The 17,572-nt window shown below is 39.6% G+C and overlaps 1 protein-coding gene across 9 annotated transcripts in view; it reads left to right on the top strand.

Moving 5' to 3' along the window:
• ABLIM1 (actin binding LIM protein 1) overlaps positions 1-17,572 on the top strand; it is a 210,759-nt gene that overhangs the window by 144,439 nt on the left and 48,748 nt on the right. For 8 of the 9 annotated variants that reach the window (XM_068400205.1, XM_068400198.1, XM_068400199.1 and 5 more), the window contains exons 7-9: positions 8,733-8,820; positions 13,425-13,483; positions 15,946-16,008. In XM_068400205.1, the coding sequence (XP_068256306.1) occupies positions 8,733-8,820; positions 13,425-13,483; positions 15,946-16,008 (210 nt within the window). The remainder of the gene's footprint in view (positions 1-8,732; positions 8,821-13,424; positions 13,484-15,945; positions 16,009-17,572) is intronic. The other variant, XM_068400200.1, reaches the window with a different exon arrangement.

The following is a 17,572-nucleotide window of genomic DNA, read 5'->3' as shown; positions in this document are numbered from 1 at the left end:
CACATGCTTTCTTGATTTGCAGGCATATTATGTTAGCCTATTAAAACACACTTGTTGTGTTTAGATAGCTTAAGCATTGTCTTTGAGTCATCTGCAGATTTACCAGGGAAGGTTTTATATTCTTGTCTTGGCCAGTAGTAGAGGTGCCTCATGCTGTGGGTAGAAGGAAGTAATCTCGGAGGTAACTGGCTCAGCAGAGCGTCCCCTGCTAACGCATCCATCTGTCAGAGAACTGCCTAGCTATAGTTTTCTTAAGACTGTTGAGTGCAAATTATTCAGGTCTCTTAATTTGTAAATGTTGGCTCATGGAAAACACTATTCAAAAAAATCTTGCTCAATAAACAGTATGAAACAGGACAAATATGTGTTGTGGCATTGTCAAATACAGACCAGAAAGATACACGTCCTGAATACTCCTGCCTTTTCTGTGTCATCTGTCATCTTTCTTCATTTACAGCTCACAAGGCACCTTTGCCTGAGCTGTGCTTTTTTTAATAGTTTTTATTTTTTGTTGTCATGCTTTAATAAAGACTCTTACTGTCTTTAAACATATAGCCCATAGTTATTTCTTTGGTAACTTTAGCTTTCTTATCAGTTATCTTTATTTCTAACTTAATGACTTTGTCATTGCCTGTTTTTCTTTTTTTTTTTTTCAGTTAATAGTGTCTCAGTTCTTACGATTTTTCTGTGCCTCAAGCATATGGACCATCATAACTTTTTTGTTTGTATTTTAGAGTACAGAATTTGGGACATTCAGTAGGATGTCTTAAAAATTCATTTGTTTATCCATTTATGGTCACTTTAAGATCTAGGAATATGCTCCTTTAAAATTCCACATGCATATATAAATATATATACATGTAAGCCCATATAACACTGCTCTTCATTTCTGTCTGTCTGTAAATGCAATCAAATCATGATCAGAATACATGGATTCGGCCATGAAGACAGAATGAGTAGCCCCCATGAAGACCATGATTGGTAGTTAAGAATTTCACCTGTGTGTGCAACTTCCTCAACACTGGGTGTTGCAGGAAAGTGAGAACTCAGGGCAGAGCTGACAGCGCAGTCAGAAGTGGCTGCTAAGATCTTACTAAAGTAAGTCCGGTTGATATTCAGCTGCCATGAGGACTGTTTCTTCATGCCAGCAGAGCAGTTGCACAACTGGGGATTTAGCCTGAATCATTACTCACATCCTTGCTATAAGGAAAAATTATATTCCAAGCAGCTAATAATTGCATTGCTATTAGCAGCAACTAATGGGTATAACAGTATTGTAAGCCAACGGGATTAACGCTAATAAGTTACAAAGTTTATTATAGTCTGTCTGTTAAGGAATATACTAGCATGATATTGGCAGTCACTGTTGGGGTGCTGGGAAGTATTTTTGTATAAAAATCAGAAACCAGGCATGAATTAACAGTGCAAGTGTTCATAGCAGCAGGACAGCTGCAGTTTTGGCTTAGCCAAGGCAGCACAGCGATGGAAGGCTCTGAGGGTCTTCCATGTCTCTTGCATGCATCTTGTCATTCAGATTTACAGTCACGGCCTCACGCTCCATTTCCCACTTTCCCCCAGTGTGGTGTCTTGTGTCTTGCAGCCCCATCAGCCTTGAAACTGCCATTGTGAGCTCTGCTTCCTGCTGCTCCATCCTGTCTCAGCGTTGAGCGTTGTTTCTGTTGAGATGTTGTGACAGAAGTGTTAAAAACAGCTTTAGAAGGTCCTAGTTTTAAAGATACATATCAAAAAGGGATTTATCAGGCTAGAATCTTTGCAACGTTTGAATTGTATTACACTTTCCTTCCTTTGGTAGTAACAGGGAAAATTACGGTAGATTCTGAAGTTCTTTGGAAGCAAAGGAGCTGCACTTCTGTTTTTGTATATGAGCACAGATATTTGTAGTGGCTTGCTAAACAGATAGGAGCCTGGGAAAAATGAGTGGACAGTTTGGGTCAGGATGTTATTAGAGGCAAACTTTGGTCTTCATAGTATTTGTGCTGTTCCAGCTGCCTGTGAGATCACAGAAGCCTGCAGAGAAGGAAACAATGGAATTTGATGTTATACCGAACATCAAACAGCATTGAAGGTTCTGTGACCTCTACAAGTAATTAAAATAAAGCTTCACTGGAAAATGGTAGGCTACTGCCACAGACCCTGTTTTACAATTCACGACATTCCTTAAGGGGTTTAATAGATGAGTCTGAGTTATTCTTTGTGCTGCTCCTTAGTCCTTAAGAGAGTTAAGAAATCAGGTCATTCTCCTCAGAGTCATTGTAGAACTAAATATTTGATTAGGTTTGTCCGTCAAATGGGCCCATTATACCTGTTCATAAAAATTTAAAAAAAAAGGGGGAGGGGGCTTTTACTCTTCCATGTACTCTTTCAAATACATAGCAGTTTTTGTGGTATTTAAATAGTATTAGAAAAGTAAAGCTTTCTACATCTTTAATAGCTGTTTGTCAGGTGACTGCTAAGATATCTTTGAATGGAGAGTGAATGCAGCTGTGCAAATGTAACGCAACAAATATGCACTTAATTGTGTCCTTTGGCCAGCAGAAGATGTCTGTTGGTAATTAGTTCTTCCTCTGCCAGACCCACGGGCATGTGAGCTCTCCTAGCGGGATTCTTGTTATTGTACTCTGGCTCTTGTTCACTGTTGTTCTGGAAGGAAGGACAGAACTGAAGGCATGAGCAACAGGAAATCTTAAGCTCTCACGTTCACCAAAGAGGAAAATATTTATTTAATCAGACTAGAGCTCTACAAGCACTCAGAGAATAGAAGTTAGTCTTGTGGGAAGTGGGGACAGAGGGGATGGACTTGGAAAATACAGTCCTTGGCTTTTGAATTATTATTACCATGGGGTTAAAGCTGTATGTGTGCTCAACACAGGTACTTTTTATGCTGGGTTTCTGGGGCACGTTACATCAGCTTGCATGCAGCTGTATTTGTAGCTCCTGGGTTGGAATCATTCTTGCGATACGCACCATTGCCTTCCCTGACACCTGTGAGTACCAGTACACTTTGGGCTTCAGGAGGTCCCCAAAGGTATCTTGATAAAGTGAAGGCAAATGAGCGTTGTGTGCATTGTGAAGAGTTGGAGCATCAGCGGTGTGAGAAGGGGTTGTACAGGAGCTCAGTGCGTTGTGTTTAACTGGTGCTCCAAATAACTCCCTACCCCCCAGCCTTTTAGTTTGCCTTTTAAGCTGCAAGAGGTCTCTCTAAGCTTGATGCACACAGTGTGTAATGTGATGGCTGTGTTCTGGGATCTTTCCCATTCCGGACAATTGTACAGGGCTGTTACCCCTCCACCAGAGGGACCCTTCAAAACCTTCTGTAAACAGCACACCGTGGCTTTTAAAATGGCATTGCAGACTGGTTCAATCAGCTAAGGAGGATTTGTATGTTCCAGTTGAAGTTATTTGAGAGAATAGTATGCTGGACGAAGGCTGAAAATTGATAGCTGCTGAGTCTGAAAAGGTGATCTAAGAAAAATTTGGTCTCTCATTATTAACTATTATTATAGGTCTTGGTATTGTTATAATACATAATAGAGCATGTACTTCTGCTAATGTTACTTGGGACATGTCCTCTGCACAATAGACATATCCAGCTCTCATATGTAGCCCATCATCCATGAATCCTGACTACTGACTCCAACCATCATTCATAAGCCTTAGAGGAGAGGTGATTACATGGTTTTATTCTCAGGACTGGTCATTAGGAATACATTTCTGTAATGGTTTTCCTTGGTAGTGTTTCTCCAAAGTATTTTACGAAGGACATTAAATGTTATTTAACCTTCTTTGTAGATTGGGAAACTGACGCTCAGTGTTTCTAAAGACTCAAGTATAAGTCAAGTCTTGAAATTACCAGAATAAATAGAACCACAATACTATCTAAAATAATGTTATTTTCTTTACATGAATATGTATATTATGCACATATTGTGTATAGTGTATAAATATTTAGTAATATATAGAGAATAAATAGAACGCATATATTGCTGGTCAACCAGAAATCAGTGAGACTTGCAGAACCATGGAAAGCTACTCATATTTAACATCCATATGTTTACATTTATAATGACACTTACAATATACCTTTGGCCACTGTTCCTTCATTCTGCAATTCTAAGGTTCCAGAAGCATTTGATAAATGAGTAAATACTACTACTTTTTTTAATCTAAATTTTTCTGTCTACTGTGTTCAGATGGGATTTAATCTGAGAACCTATTTTAGATTTGTCAGTGTGGATAGAAGATAAATAGGAAAGTCAGAAGAGATTGTATATTGTTATAAATTGATAACTGATGTGCTTGCTTCTGCTGCAAATGCCAGAGCCAGTTGGTTTAACAGAGAATTTATAGACAGTGACAGTAACATGTAGGTTTAATATTTCATTTGACAAGAAACTGCTGTCAATTCATTCAATTCCATTTAAGATTTTGTATGCAAAGTAAGAGTAATAACATTCAGTGTTATTTTGGTTGGTTTTAGCACTTCTAGCTAAGCAAAACCACGGTATTTACAGCAATTAATTCAGCTAACTCAAACTTAGTTTAAGGACAGTCCTCTATGATAGGGATCATAGTTTGCACTTGATGGTTTGGATTGTCCTGAAGACCTCAAACAAAGCAAAAGTAATTCAGAAGGGATCATAAGCACTATGATAAATCAAAACCTAGTAGCTGAATAGCTATGTTTTGAACAAGAAAGTGATTTGTTGTTGCTGACAGGGTGCAAGATGATGCTTTAGACGTCCTTGTACAGCTAGAGGATTTCTGGACATGAAGTGAGCTTGAGAGGGGGTAAGGAGAGCTAGTCATAGTGAGAAGGCAAGTGGCTTTAACCCTCTTGCACCTTGGCTGAAGAATGTTCAGGGCAAATGTGCACTGAATTAATGTTACTTGTTATTGCCAACAGGGTTGAGATATAAATCTTACAGTCCACAGCATAGTAGCCTGAGATTACAGGAACTGGCCATACTGAATACAGGTTTAGTAGCCTGAGAGCTGGGCAAGAACAGATGTCTAAAAAGTGTGAATATTTCATCCTCTTGTAGATCCAAAAGGTTTTCTTAATACATTGTAAATGACTGATTTTTAGCAACCAGTTTTCTTGGATGATCACAGTAAGTCAGGCATAGCAAGATTAGCCTTGAGTTAGTTGAGATGCAGCTTGTTTTCCTGTGGATACCCACTGAAGAAAGGCTTTCACTCCTGAGTCGTAGAGACATTACTGAGGCGGAAAACTCATGAAACTGGTTTGAAAGCATTCAGCAACAACTGCAGCTGCTGCGGTATGTAACTCCCCCAAAACCTCTCCAGTGCAGGATGGGTTAGCATCTCCACTTAGCAAACTTGTGTTATCTGGGGCGTGGTGTTCATTCATCATCACTCACACTAGGCTAAAATTTGGCCAGTTGTTTCAGCCTTGGGGAAAGATGTGATAAACTTGAAATCGGTCTCTTTGACCGTTTTGAAGACACACGTGTACATCGTTTAAACCATATTCTCTTGACAGTAGTGTATCAGAAGTTTTTCCTGGAAAAAAATCTTCAGAGAGGCCACAGGTCTACACATAATATTGTGATGAATTCTGGATTTGTTTCTCCTATAACTAGCCTGGCTTTTAAAAACATATAAACTGCTTATAGCAATTAACACATAAGTACTTGAATCCAAGTGCCCTTTTCTAAAGGATCTTCAAGAAAAGCTTTGTGATGATGAGAAAAATGAGTGGAATGTTTATCAGATGGTCATGGCAAGTTAAAGACTCGTTAATATTAGCACTAGATGGACCAGATATGACCCTTTTAGGACAAAGTATGGATCAAGCTAGTAGAAATAACTGACCAAAGTTACTGTGAATTAACTGCAAAACAGGGAACAGGAAACTCAGAAGCCTGGGGTAGGACTGCCAGAGCAGCTACACAAAACCCAGAGGACTGGCATCTTTTGCTTATGACAATGAAATGCAGCATATGATTAAAACGTAGGTGCAATATGGCTTTCTTATTCATAAACAAAAAACAAACAAACAAAAAAACCCGAACCAAACCAAACCAAACCAAACCAACAAAATGCCACCCCCCCCAAAAAAAAACCAACCCAAACCACCACACCTCAAAGGCCAGACTGGAAGAAGAGAAGCTGAAAACTGTACAGGTGTGAATGTGTGATTTTCTTTGTCCATGTGCCATGGTCCTCACGCAATATAGATACTGGATCCTTACTACCCCTCTTAAAACTACATTGCCTTAGCAATCAGGGTGCTTAGTAGGGAATTATTTCTTTATAAAACATACTTCATCTGATAATACTTGTGTACAAAGGTTTCAGTCCTTTGTGTCTGGGAATTTGGTGTGCATCTCATAGGACACAATCCCACCTCAGATGGGATATCTCAGAGGTTAATTAATAATAGTATAACAGGCCCTGTACTCTTTCCAGTTCAGACTATGTAGCTACTTAGCTACCCTGCTGAATATCTTTTGAGAAGCTATGAATTTTATTTCAGAAAAATCCATGTGCCTGCTGAAAATTTGAGCTCTGTTAAGCAGCGGCACAGTTATGCCGCAGAGATGTTCTTTAGTTGGATGAGACAGGCAGAGCCCAGAAAAGATTCCTGTTTTATTATTTCAAATCTATTTTTCAGTTATTGTTTTCCTGTTTGGAGAAGATCCTTTCTGGCAGTGATTCAGCCTTCTTAGGAATTTTTTATCTCTCATTAACTGGGAGTGGTTCCCAGGACATCAGATTTGCCATCATCTTTAAATCAAATACATCTGAAATCACTTGTGTCAAGCAGGTCTGTTGGCCCCACTCTGCTGAAGAACTTTAGGAATGCTCAAAAGTTGGGATTTCTTTTAGCAAACACAGATAAAATTGCTGTTCCTCTGTATGTACAATATTGTTCGTGTGAGGCAGAAAGTGCAGAAAAGGACGTCAGCTTCTGCTGAGTGCTGAGCTGTCTGAATTGATCTGCCTTTGAACCCTGTTCAATATTCACAGCCCTAAGCTGCATATATATACAAGTAGCTGTTCTTTGCACGTCTGCATTGAAGATCAGAATAGCTGTAGTTTGATGCCAGCGTTACATTTCAGATACATACGGAGTTTCTTCACTTTTTTTCTTAAATTCCAGTCTTGAATGGAACTGATGGGACACCTCAGGGGTTAAATAATTGCTAGAGAGAGTCAGAGATGGCGAGAACAGTCAATAATGGAAATTATAAAAAGAGGATGAACTCTTAACTGTGTTTTTCCTTCTCAGTTCAATATTGATTTTGTTGCTGCCAGTCAAGCATCAATTCTGTGTTTGCTCCCTCATGAGCATTTCTTCCTTGAATAGGCGTATCTTGTAGTGACCTTTCATTCTCTCTTTTACCAGAGCCCCTTTTTTTGTCTGATTGATAGATCTAAATCTGCTGAGCAAAAAATACTAAATCACATTAGTCTCCCTGTCTGGTGGATGCTGCCGTCTTAAGGAGCAGGAATCAACAGCAAAGGCAGTATCTGAGTAAGAGAAGTGCAGGGTTTTTGCAACTGAAGAGTGAGTGGATGGCTAAACTAACAGCACACTGAGTCCTCTTCTCTGGGCTTGTATTGCTGAAATTCTTGGACAGGAATTGATCTTAGTGATAATGAAAGATAAATAGTCGTGTCCCCGAGTACCACTGTCTCTATGAATAGCTACCTTTCCCGACCTTCCTAAAATCAAACCCAGGTACTGCACTACTACGGCAGGAACAAATGAGAACATTAAAATTAAATGGTGCAACTTTACCCGTAGAAGGGCTGGGTGGTAGATCTGGTTGTCTGGTAGTTGTTAGGTACTTTAAGCCGTATAGTTCATCATCTCATATAAACACTTTTAAATACTAAGCCTGTATGATCAATGTCGAATGTGAACCAAAAATATATTATTTATCTCAATAGACATAAGGAAGGGTTGAATTTAGTAATGTTACAGTGTCAAGTATAATGAAGTAGGAAATGGATTTGATGAAATTTTACAAGTCAGCTACAGAGTAAACAGATATTTTGTGTGTGGAACATCTTAGTGGATAGTGAATATTTTGTGAAAAAGGATTTGAGGTTAACTTGTTTGGAAAGCCAGGTACAATTTTAAAGACTTTTAGAATTCATTACTTGTCACTATTAAGGGTTATTTTCTAGGTTTAGTTATTTTTAGATTAAAAAAGCCCAATATGGATTTTGCATGCTTAGTTTCTGATGAAAGGAAGTTAATACATTTATTGCTTTGGTCTCCTATGGAGAAGAAATGACATTAATATCTGTGCCTTGATTTTTCCTGTCCTTATAGGCCTGAAATCTGATCAGCTTTGTTTATTATGGATATCAATGTATTTAAGAGAATGAATGGCTCAGTGGATTTGGATTTGGGTAACAGGATCTAGAGTATTTAGCATCTTTACATCAGTAGTTCAAATGCAGCTCAAGCTGTCTGTACTAGTATAGCTTCTGAAGTCAGGCATCTGTGAATTAAGTTAATGGTCCCAGAACTGGCTCTAGAAAGCTCTCTATTAATGCCTATATCAGCAGTGTAGAGAAGAAGGCTAAAGAATGAAATGTCACATCATGAGGGCAATGTTGTATCATAACAGGTGAACTAGAAATAAAATGCAGTGGTCTATCAGCAAATAGTGAGTGCTAACAAGGCAGTGCAATGCAATGGTCCCTCATTTCCCTTTTTAATTTTTGTTTAGGCAGGTGACAAGCATTATCATCCAAGCTGTGCACGATGCAGCAGGTGCAACCAAATGTTCACAGAAGGAGAAGAAATGTATCTGCAAGGTAAGGATGCCTCCATTACAAACCAAGAAAATCAGACTTTGTAGTTTTCCTGTCACATCTCCATGTAATATGGGCAAGGACAACTATAGCCATCCTATCTTCATTACAATATTCTCATACGTTTTCACTTGAAACCCCTTCACCCTAGTGGATGATCGTAACAGCGGCTTTGCAGTGACTCTACACCCTGACTGAGGCAGACTGTGTTCTCAAAAGCTGTGTAGCAAAAATGAAATTTTTTAGGCTGCCTCTGAATTTGGCATCTCATGGATAGCTTAGCACACACACTGGTATATGTGATACCAAAGTTAGAGGATTTCCCCTGAATTCTGCTGATCAGTTTCTCTGCTGTTCTGGACCACACTCCAAACTGTAAAAGGCAATGGAAAAAGTTCCAAAGACTGCAGTGAGCTTGTTTTCAATCACAGCGATCTCACTCCCCACATGCATTGAGAGATTGTCTCCTCTAGTTCTTAATCATATTTGCTTGCCTTGCCTATTTCCCTTTTATCTCATTACGTCTCTCTTTTTATTCCTATTTACTTTATTTTTATGTCTTTCTACAGTCACTTCTTTCTTGTATGTTCGTTTTAATCTCCTCTTTCTTATTAACAATCTCACACTCTCAGGTATTGCCAAGCATGTTTTTTTCGTGATCCTTTCACATAAAAAAGAAGGTGCTCTTTTATTTTATTGAAAAGTATCCTTGATATGAATTCCACCTATTCTTCCAGAAGGTAGCACTTTAACTATTAAGCTACAGTTATTTTTATTACTTGCTGTAGTATTAATTACTGTTGGTAGAAAGACGTATAATACATATTCATGCAAGCCAGAAATCAAAGTGAAAAGGCAGATACATTTTGGGATTTTGTATATTGTAGTTAATTTAGAAAACTTGCTTGATCTACCTGAAAGGACTGTAAAAGTGTAGGAAGGAAATGATGAAAGTGCAGTGGCAGCCATCTCTGGAAGTCCAGAGGAGAGATTCCTTCTGGAGGAATTCCAAAATAAGATAATATTGTTAAGGAATTCCTTTGAAGCTAACTTGTGTTATTTTGTAGTTTATCCTCCCTTGCAGTCCATCTCTTTCATCTCTCACTGACCTTATACCTTAGTTATCTTATTCCAGCTGTGCACAGAACTGGATATCGAATTCTGTAGCAGCTCTGCATTGCAAGAGCAAGGAGAGGCTGAAAGAGGGCTGAGTAGTAAGTACTGCTTTCTGATGGCAAATTGGAAAGACTAATTTGAAAGCAGTGATTACCGCATCTGACAACTGGCAATCTTAGTTTCCTCACATCATGGTATGATAAAGTACAGACAGAGTTCAAGGTGAGCATCAGTTCATCCTTTGCTATTATTAATAACAGCTATTTGCAACTGATGCCGTTTGCACCAGTCTAGCAGAGAGCTGGAGTTCATGTTGATTGGGCAGGCTGTAAATTTCTGCAGATCTAAATAAGAGAGAAGGTATTGTTTCTACTTATACAAGGCTAGATTTTGTTGTGGCCAAGTTCAGGTGATATGAAAGAGGAGAGGAGAGACACCTGACTCCTTGATCTGCCATCACTCTCTTCTTGGCCGTATCTCCCTTTCTGTGATTGTGAATTAATGTTCTTCATGCTCACTCTGTCTCAGAGGAGGAGCAGCCCAAGTTGTGTTGCTTTATTGTGCACAAGCTGTTTTCTGACTAAATAATGTTATTGCTGAGTGTGCTCCAGACTGTACTTCTAAAGCTTTCCTTGCTGAATTCAGCATGCTTCTAAGTGTAAGGGACCTAAAAGCCTTTCCTGTACAAAACTCTCAGCTGAAATGTATATCCTGACTCCATCCAAATTGTTTACTCTAGGGTGCAGAATAACAGCATTCCAGGCATTTCTCTGAAATAGAAATACAACACCACAACACTAAAGCCAGAATCAAAATTGCATTATTGATAAAATATATGAAGACAGGCAGCTTCCATCTCACTTCTAATTGTCCTCTCCACAGGACATGAAAGCACTGTGTTGGTATTGCTTTGTATAATAGAGGAGCCTGGCAGGTTTGTGGTAGCTATTTGTATTGGAAATGTGTAGGAAACCTTCAAAAGGAAAATCTGGAAAAACAAGCTCTTTATTTTGGGGCTTTCTATGTTAAGGATGGTTTGAATAATGCTAGCAGAAGCACTCTGGCTTCGCCCTGCTCCCTCACAGGGAAATGAAAAGGAAGCAGCATCAGAAGGTTTTTCTTTCCCATTGACTTCCTGTAATATGTTATTATATGGACTGTCCCGGAAGACTGTTGCTGAGCTGGAATGTTGCTTAGCATTTAGAGGGATGCTTCACTTGATTCTCACACAGGCTTTCAACCTTATTCAATGTGTAAATAATAGTCCGTGTTAGTGATTTTTTGAGAGCTGTATGTTGAAACAATGGTACATGTAAAGTAAAAAGCTGAATAAATGAATGTGTTGGTTAGTGTCTGTCAAGTGAGCAAACAAACATATGTTAAGAATGGAAATAACCACAATTTGCTGAGCTGTTTCTGATAGGAAGAAGAGTGGTGATGCAGCTTGAGAATTTGCACTGTTCCAAGTGTTTCAGAATAGATTGACATGTTTGGATGAATAAAATCTACAAATTGTAGGTGGCTCAGAGTTCAAGATCATGAAAAATATTTATATTTAACTTCTCAAGCCTGTTCTATCTGATGTGGGTTTTTCCATTTCATGTATTTCAAACCTCTTGCCATTTTGTGAAAGAAAACTCACAACCATTAGCTGTTTCACCATGAAAATTACATCCAGACTCTCTTGCATTTCTTGTTCACTTTCAGCAGCTTCAGCATCCTCCTGGGGTGTCCCTAAAATTGTGCCAGTTTGTCCTAAATACTGCCTGAAAATGCAGTGACAGCTTTTTCTTTGATGATGGGGACGGTTTAATAGAAAAGAAATTGAAGTACAGAGGAACAGAGGTGGTTTTTCACAGGTTCACACAGGAAGCTCACAGCTGAATTTGAGAACTGAACCTAAATCTTCCAAGTCTTAGTTCGTCAGCCTTACATCATGAACTCCCTTCCTCCTGAGTGCTTGGATCTGTCTGACCTCCTAAGCAAAAGCACAGGGCATGCTTCTCTCCTGATCTCGCAGGCTCTGTGGGGTCCTGGCTCTGAGGCTGCTGGTTTTTCACAGAGAAGGCTGTAGGTACACTTCTCCCTGTTGTCTGATCGTTTCCCCCTGCCAAATGCACAGTTTCTTCTTCCTCGGCTTAGATTCAAAGCCAAACATTGCAGACCCCTGATCCAGAGTCACAGCATTCTCTCCGGTCTCCTGGTGATGATTATACTATGTGCTGCTGGGAAGTGAAATCATTCCTGCTGGTCTTTACTTCTGTACCAAACCATGTAAGGGCTTGTTAGAACAAAATTTCCAGGGGTCCTGACCCATACCTCTCCTGGGCTGTGAGGGTGGGGTTTCCTCTGACTGCACTTGAGCTAATAGTCACCAGCAGGAGACCTGGACTTTGCTCTGTTTGGTTTCTTTGTGGAGAGAGTGAAGAGGTGACGTTCCCCCCTGCAGACAGACAAGGCTCTGTATTGGCTTTGCGGTGACTGGAATGAAGTTTGAATTTGACCACAGCTGCAGGCAGTGTTAAAAATCAGCATTAGCTTCTGCTCCATTTCAACTTGGCTAATACCTGCCAGCAGCTTCCCAGCAGTGACCACAGTTTACACTCTGTTCCAAAGGAAAACTGAAATGAGATGGAAGTGCTCCTTGCCCCTGACACTGCCTAGCTTGTGGGGACAGACAGATATTTATATTTTTACAGCATAAGAGAGAATCCCATGTTTTGACAAACAAACAGCAGAGACCTGGCCTTTTTTAGTAGGATGTGTAGCTGGAATATGCCATGTGGAAATGTCAGTGCAACACATGCCACTGACGTTGCAGAGCAAGGGGTAGAAATGATGTGTGTGCCAATGGCAAGTATGGTACACAGTGATCTAGGGAGAGGCTCTTTCACATGCTGCTTTGTACCACCTGCGTCATACTGGCCTCTCTAGCTTAGTGCAGTGGGTGAGATACAGCCCTCATTCTGCTGCACTGTGAATTTTCTAATTTTGCTTTTCCTGTTGTATTTTGCATAACTGCAGGGAAGAGGTGATCTGAGTAATATTTTACAGTAACTGAATAGGACTTTCCCAGTATTAATGGACTTAAAATTAGAACTTTTCATGTGTGGTGCAGTACATAGAGGGAGAACAGATCGGGTAACCATGGCCCAGTTCTTTTGCTCTTACCCTCCGTCCTGCCCAGAAGAACCCTCTCTCTTTCAGTTCCTCCAGCTGGTGCTTGCTGACTCCCTTGCTGCTTGAGGCTGTTTGAGTTTTAATTAAGAATGTGTGCAGAGTGCTTCAACAGCCTCAGGAAGAGGCTGCTGTAGATGGGCCAAAGATTTGCACATATTTTTATTTCACTTGTTTTTCTCATGAGCTAGAATTGAATGTGAATTGCTTGCATAGTGCATACAGATTCACCATCTGATGCAATGAAGGGCTTCTCTTTAATAACTGACTTGTCATGACCAGAAGTCATCTGCTTGGGGTTTTTTCTCCCTCAGGTTCCACTGTCTGGCATCCCGACTGTAAGCAATCCACTAAGACTGAAGATAAGCTACGGGTAAGCTGAATTCATGGCAATGACACACCAGATATTTTGCACATATATATTGTATCAGTACACAATAACTGAATGTTGGTTTTGAAGTAATGACTTTTTCCATGTTTTTTTTCATATAGCTGTCACCACTCTGGCAGAATAAACAGTGGAGGCACTTCAGAGGTATTGCTCTGATTTTTAGGCTCATCAGTTTCACATACCTGTCTCAGTGCACTGCCTTAAAGGTAGTGTCATTTACTGACATTCAGACATGGCAAAGTCTCTAAGACACTTCATTTCATATCTCAATTATTGTGAGAGAGGCTCTTAAGAGGAGAATATAAACAGGGCAAATGCTACAATATATTTTAGTATTTTTGCACATCTGTACAATTGCTCACTCTATAATTATCCCCAATTATCTATAATTGTGTGGTTATTTAGACAATATGGACTCTTCTTCCTTTGCCATCCAGATAAACCCCAGCCTAAAGTGATCCTAATTTGAATGCCAGGAAGAGCTGCAGTTACCCTTGGAGTCACCTTAGCATATCCAGACAAACTTTCTGGATCAAATCCTTAATGGCAATAATACTGCACTGATAAATGCTGGAGCCTGGTTTTTGCATGCACCAGGCAATTCTAAGCCCATATTCACTAATGCATCTTCTGGACAATTTACTCTTTTTGATGTCTCAGTTGGTCCTTTGCACTTTGACAATTTTTCTGGATATGAATATTAGAGACTGTATATGAATATAATGTCTTTCAGACAAGGAAACTAAGAGGTAGTGGCACGATGATACATAGGATATCCTGTGAGTTGTGTTCTATGCGTGGCTCATTCACAGGAAGCCACGTCCTTTAAAATTTATTCAGGTGCACTGATCTGTAAAACATCCCCCGCAGAGAATTTACTGTGATTGTAGGTAATGTGCAGATAAATTTTTGTTCAGCAGAGTTCATGTTAGTGTGGCCTGTACTGATAATACAGCAGTATAATTGGCCCTAGATGGGCATGGGATCTAGCATGGCCAAACATCCCTGTAGGTACCATCCAGCATTTGCATACTATTCTGTCCTGACTTTAATGGAAGATTATGCCAGATTGGATTTTGTTCCTCATTTAACAATTTGAGTGTAAGACACTGTTTTGGCCCTGCTTAAGTGTCAGAATGCTTGTGCTTTGTAGTGAATGGTTGGGGTACAATATCTCCCTTTCACTCAGACCCAAGAGTCTTATCAAAGCACTCCTGACTACATTGCAGCCCTTATGAACCTTCTCCAGCTGACCTTATAAATCAGTTGGCTTATTTCCATTACCCATGGAAATGGCCAAAGTCCTCTTCAAATATTTTCCTTTTTTCCGTCACACATTCAAACATGTCAGTCTTCTTCCCCCTCAGCTAATTTTAATTGAAATGAGTGAAGTAAATGAATTCATCCACCTGCAAGACACTGCCTAAGTGAGTTCTTGCAGGAAAATGAAGTGAAGTAAAAGAATGCATTTTAGGGGAACATCTGAGACATGTTATGGCACAGCTATCCAAGGTTGCCTTGTTCCTGAATGAGAACTTCTATGCAGAGGTTTAATATGCCTTTAAAGGCATTGACAAATGCACTGTACTGAAGCTAGCTGGAGAGATGGAGAATTTTTAGCTTCAACTGTACATCACAGATAGTATCTGTGTACTCCAGTGCAAAGTCAGACACCTTATTTTAAAATCAGTTTGATTTCACTTCGATGACTTTGACACACATTTCCTTCTGCTGACTCAAATGAAGGCAGTAGCAAACAGGTAGGTAGAGAAACAAATGAAACTGAGGGAACTATGTGCTATTTGAATGTGTCACCACTAAATTGTGAACTGTACTTTGATTGACTTTCAGTTTCTTCCCATGTACATTTAGATCTGAAGCGAGAATCAGAATCTGGTTTGTGAGTTGACAAATATATGATATAGCCACTTTCAGGGTCAGGCCTAGATTTTCTGGTGGTTCTGCAAAAAGCCGGTGACACAGCCTATTTGCTCTGCTGGGTTTCCTTTCCCTATAGAGCGAAACAAAACAAAAAGCTCTTTTATCATTGAAGTCACTTCAGAAGTTTTCAGCAAGTTCTGTTTTTTCTTAGTAACTGAATTGTGATATAAACTAATGAGCATTCTAGCTGGTCAAGATCTGAGAGAGAGTTCATAAAAACAATGGTTGCTTTAGATCTCTCCCACTGGATATTTGTGGACGATTACAAAGCCAAAACAAGCACAAAATAAAGCAACCATAAGTATGTTACAAAATTATACATTGCTTAGGGTGTTTTTTACAACTGTATGGCTGTTCATGATTCTGCAGAGATCAGTAAGTAACGTAGATATTATAATGCACAGATTATTATCTGTAACTTGACTGAAAAAAAGAGCTTAACCACTGAGCTGGAGAAACTGCTTTCCTTTTCACTCTTTTTTCCCTTTTGTGTTTCATGACAGCATTCCTCATCTGAGTTCTTTTATCCAAAGAGTCTGGTTCTGCGCAGGCCACGCTCTGCAGAGGTTTGCTGTTGTGTTTTCATAGTGTTGATAATGGCCTTCTTTACTGAGAAGATTCTTCATTATTGTCATTTGCTGTGCTTGCTACTACTTCTGCCACACAGCTTTCTTGCTATCACTCGCCACCCTGGGCACTGACGCTGTATTTTGCATCATGTGGTGCAGTGTTGTTTGTTAATTCTCACATTTTTTATTTTGTTTAATGAAACACTTAAAATTAATTTTTTTTAGATTCAAATGAGCTTTTTTGGGGGCTGTAGTATTGTTCTTCCAGAGTTACAGAAAGTTTTTCTTCTAAAAAACAAAATATGAAGCAAATGAAAATGGTGAAAAGCATCTGACTTTAAAGCGATGGTTAAAAAGAAATGGCTCATGCTTTTTAGAAAAAAAAAGCCATCAGTTAAATCAGTTCCTTTTTTATATGTATTGACCAACTACACATGAATACTTCAATTAGAGAAAATATTTACAAAATTCCAGGTTTGGACATGTTCTATGTGCTGCCTGAGAGCATTTGCCTCTCTCTAATCTGGGGCACATCCAAGTCCGAGTTGGGAGGTCCTCCCTGTCCTCTTGATTCTGGACTTCCTACTTTCAGACTTCCTTGAGTTTGCTTTGCACCTACAAACACCACCCACTTCCATTTCTTCTCCTTCAGGGCAGTGCTTATTTATTAGTTGTGTCTGCTGTGGAGGTACCTGTGGCTGTACTGCATGCAGGCACACCTGAGGGAGCTTCCACCTGATAATGAAGTAAGAATGTACTGGTACGGACGTAGTACAGGCTGGCAGTGGGCAGACAGGCTGGTAGAGTCCATGCCACTGGATTTCCATTGTGTCTGCTCGTGCTGCCTTCACATCTCTAATTGCAAAGTAGATGTGGTCATATCATCAGCCAGGGCAGGATATTTGTGTCAGATGCAGTCTGCAGGATAACGTTATATGGTTGAATCCCATGCTGTGATTCAGTGGAAGATAATGCAAGCCCCGTGCCTTTTATTCTGCACCGTACTTTCGTCAGTTAACTTAGGATGTTGCAATGCATTAAGCACTCTTGAACACTGCTCTCTCTGTTAGCTACAGAAATATGTATCAAGAAAATACAGCTATAAAGATGTGTTATCAATGCTCCTAAGGAGGGCAATGTCACTGCAGTCCTAGGCTTTATGGAATCAAATGTTGGAGTCTGAGAACAGCAAACTGTGGGACTGTTTCACTCATATTCTAGGCCAGTGTAGTGGCTTTTTGCATTCAGTTTAGCATGCACGAGTCTGAGTTTCCGGTGCTGAAATCCAGGAGCCTTCGGATTAAAAAACCAAATCCTTTCCAATGTATTAGAAAAATATACAAGGCAAAATAGGAGCAGCCCATGTCAAAATAAAGGTATGTTCTCTTTCATGCTTCGTAGACTGTGTAGGGTACAAATAGCTTAAGGTCAGATGAATATCCTCTTGTGTAAATTTGGTCAGTATTAAATTCTGTTTAGATTTACATGCCGATTATACGAAGTGTAATTCAAGGCAGATTTTGGCTTCAAGTGTTCTTCTGCAGAGTAGACACAAAGATGC

The sequence above is a fragment of the Nyctibius grandis genome, chromosome 4, assembly GCF_013368605.1.
Source record: "Nyctibius grandis isolate bNycGra1 chromosome 4, bNycGra1.pri, whole genome shotgun sequence".
Taxonomy (NCBI): Eukaryota; Metazoa; Chordata; class Aves; order Nyctibiiformes; family Nyctibiidae; genus Nyctibius; species Nyctibius grandis.
This window is presented reverse-complemented; position numbering and strand designations above follow the sequence as displayed.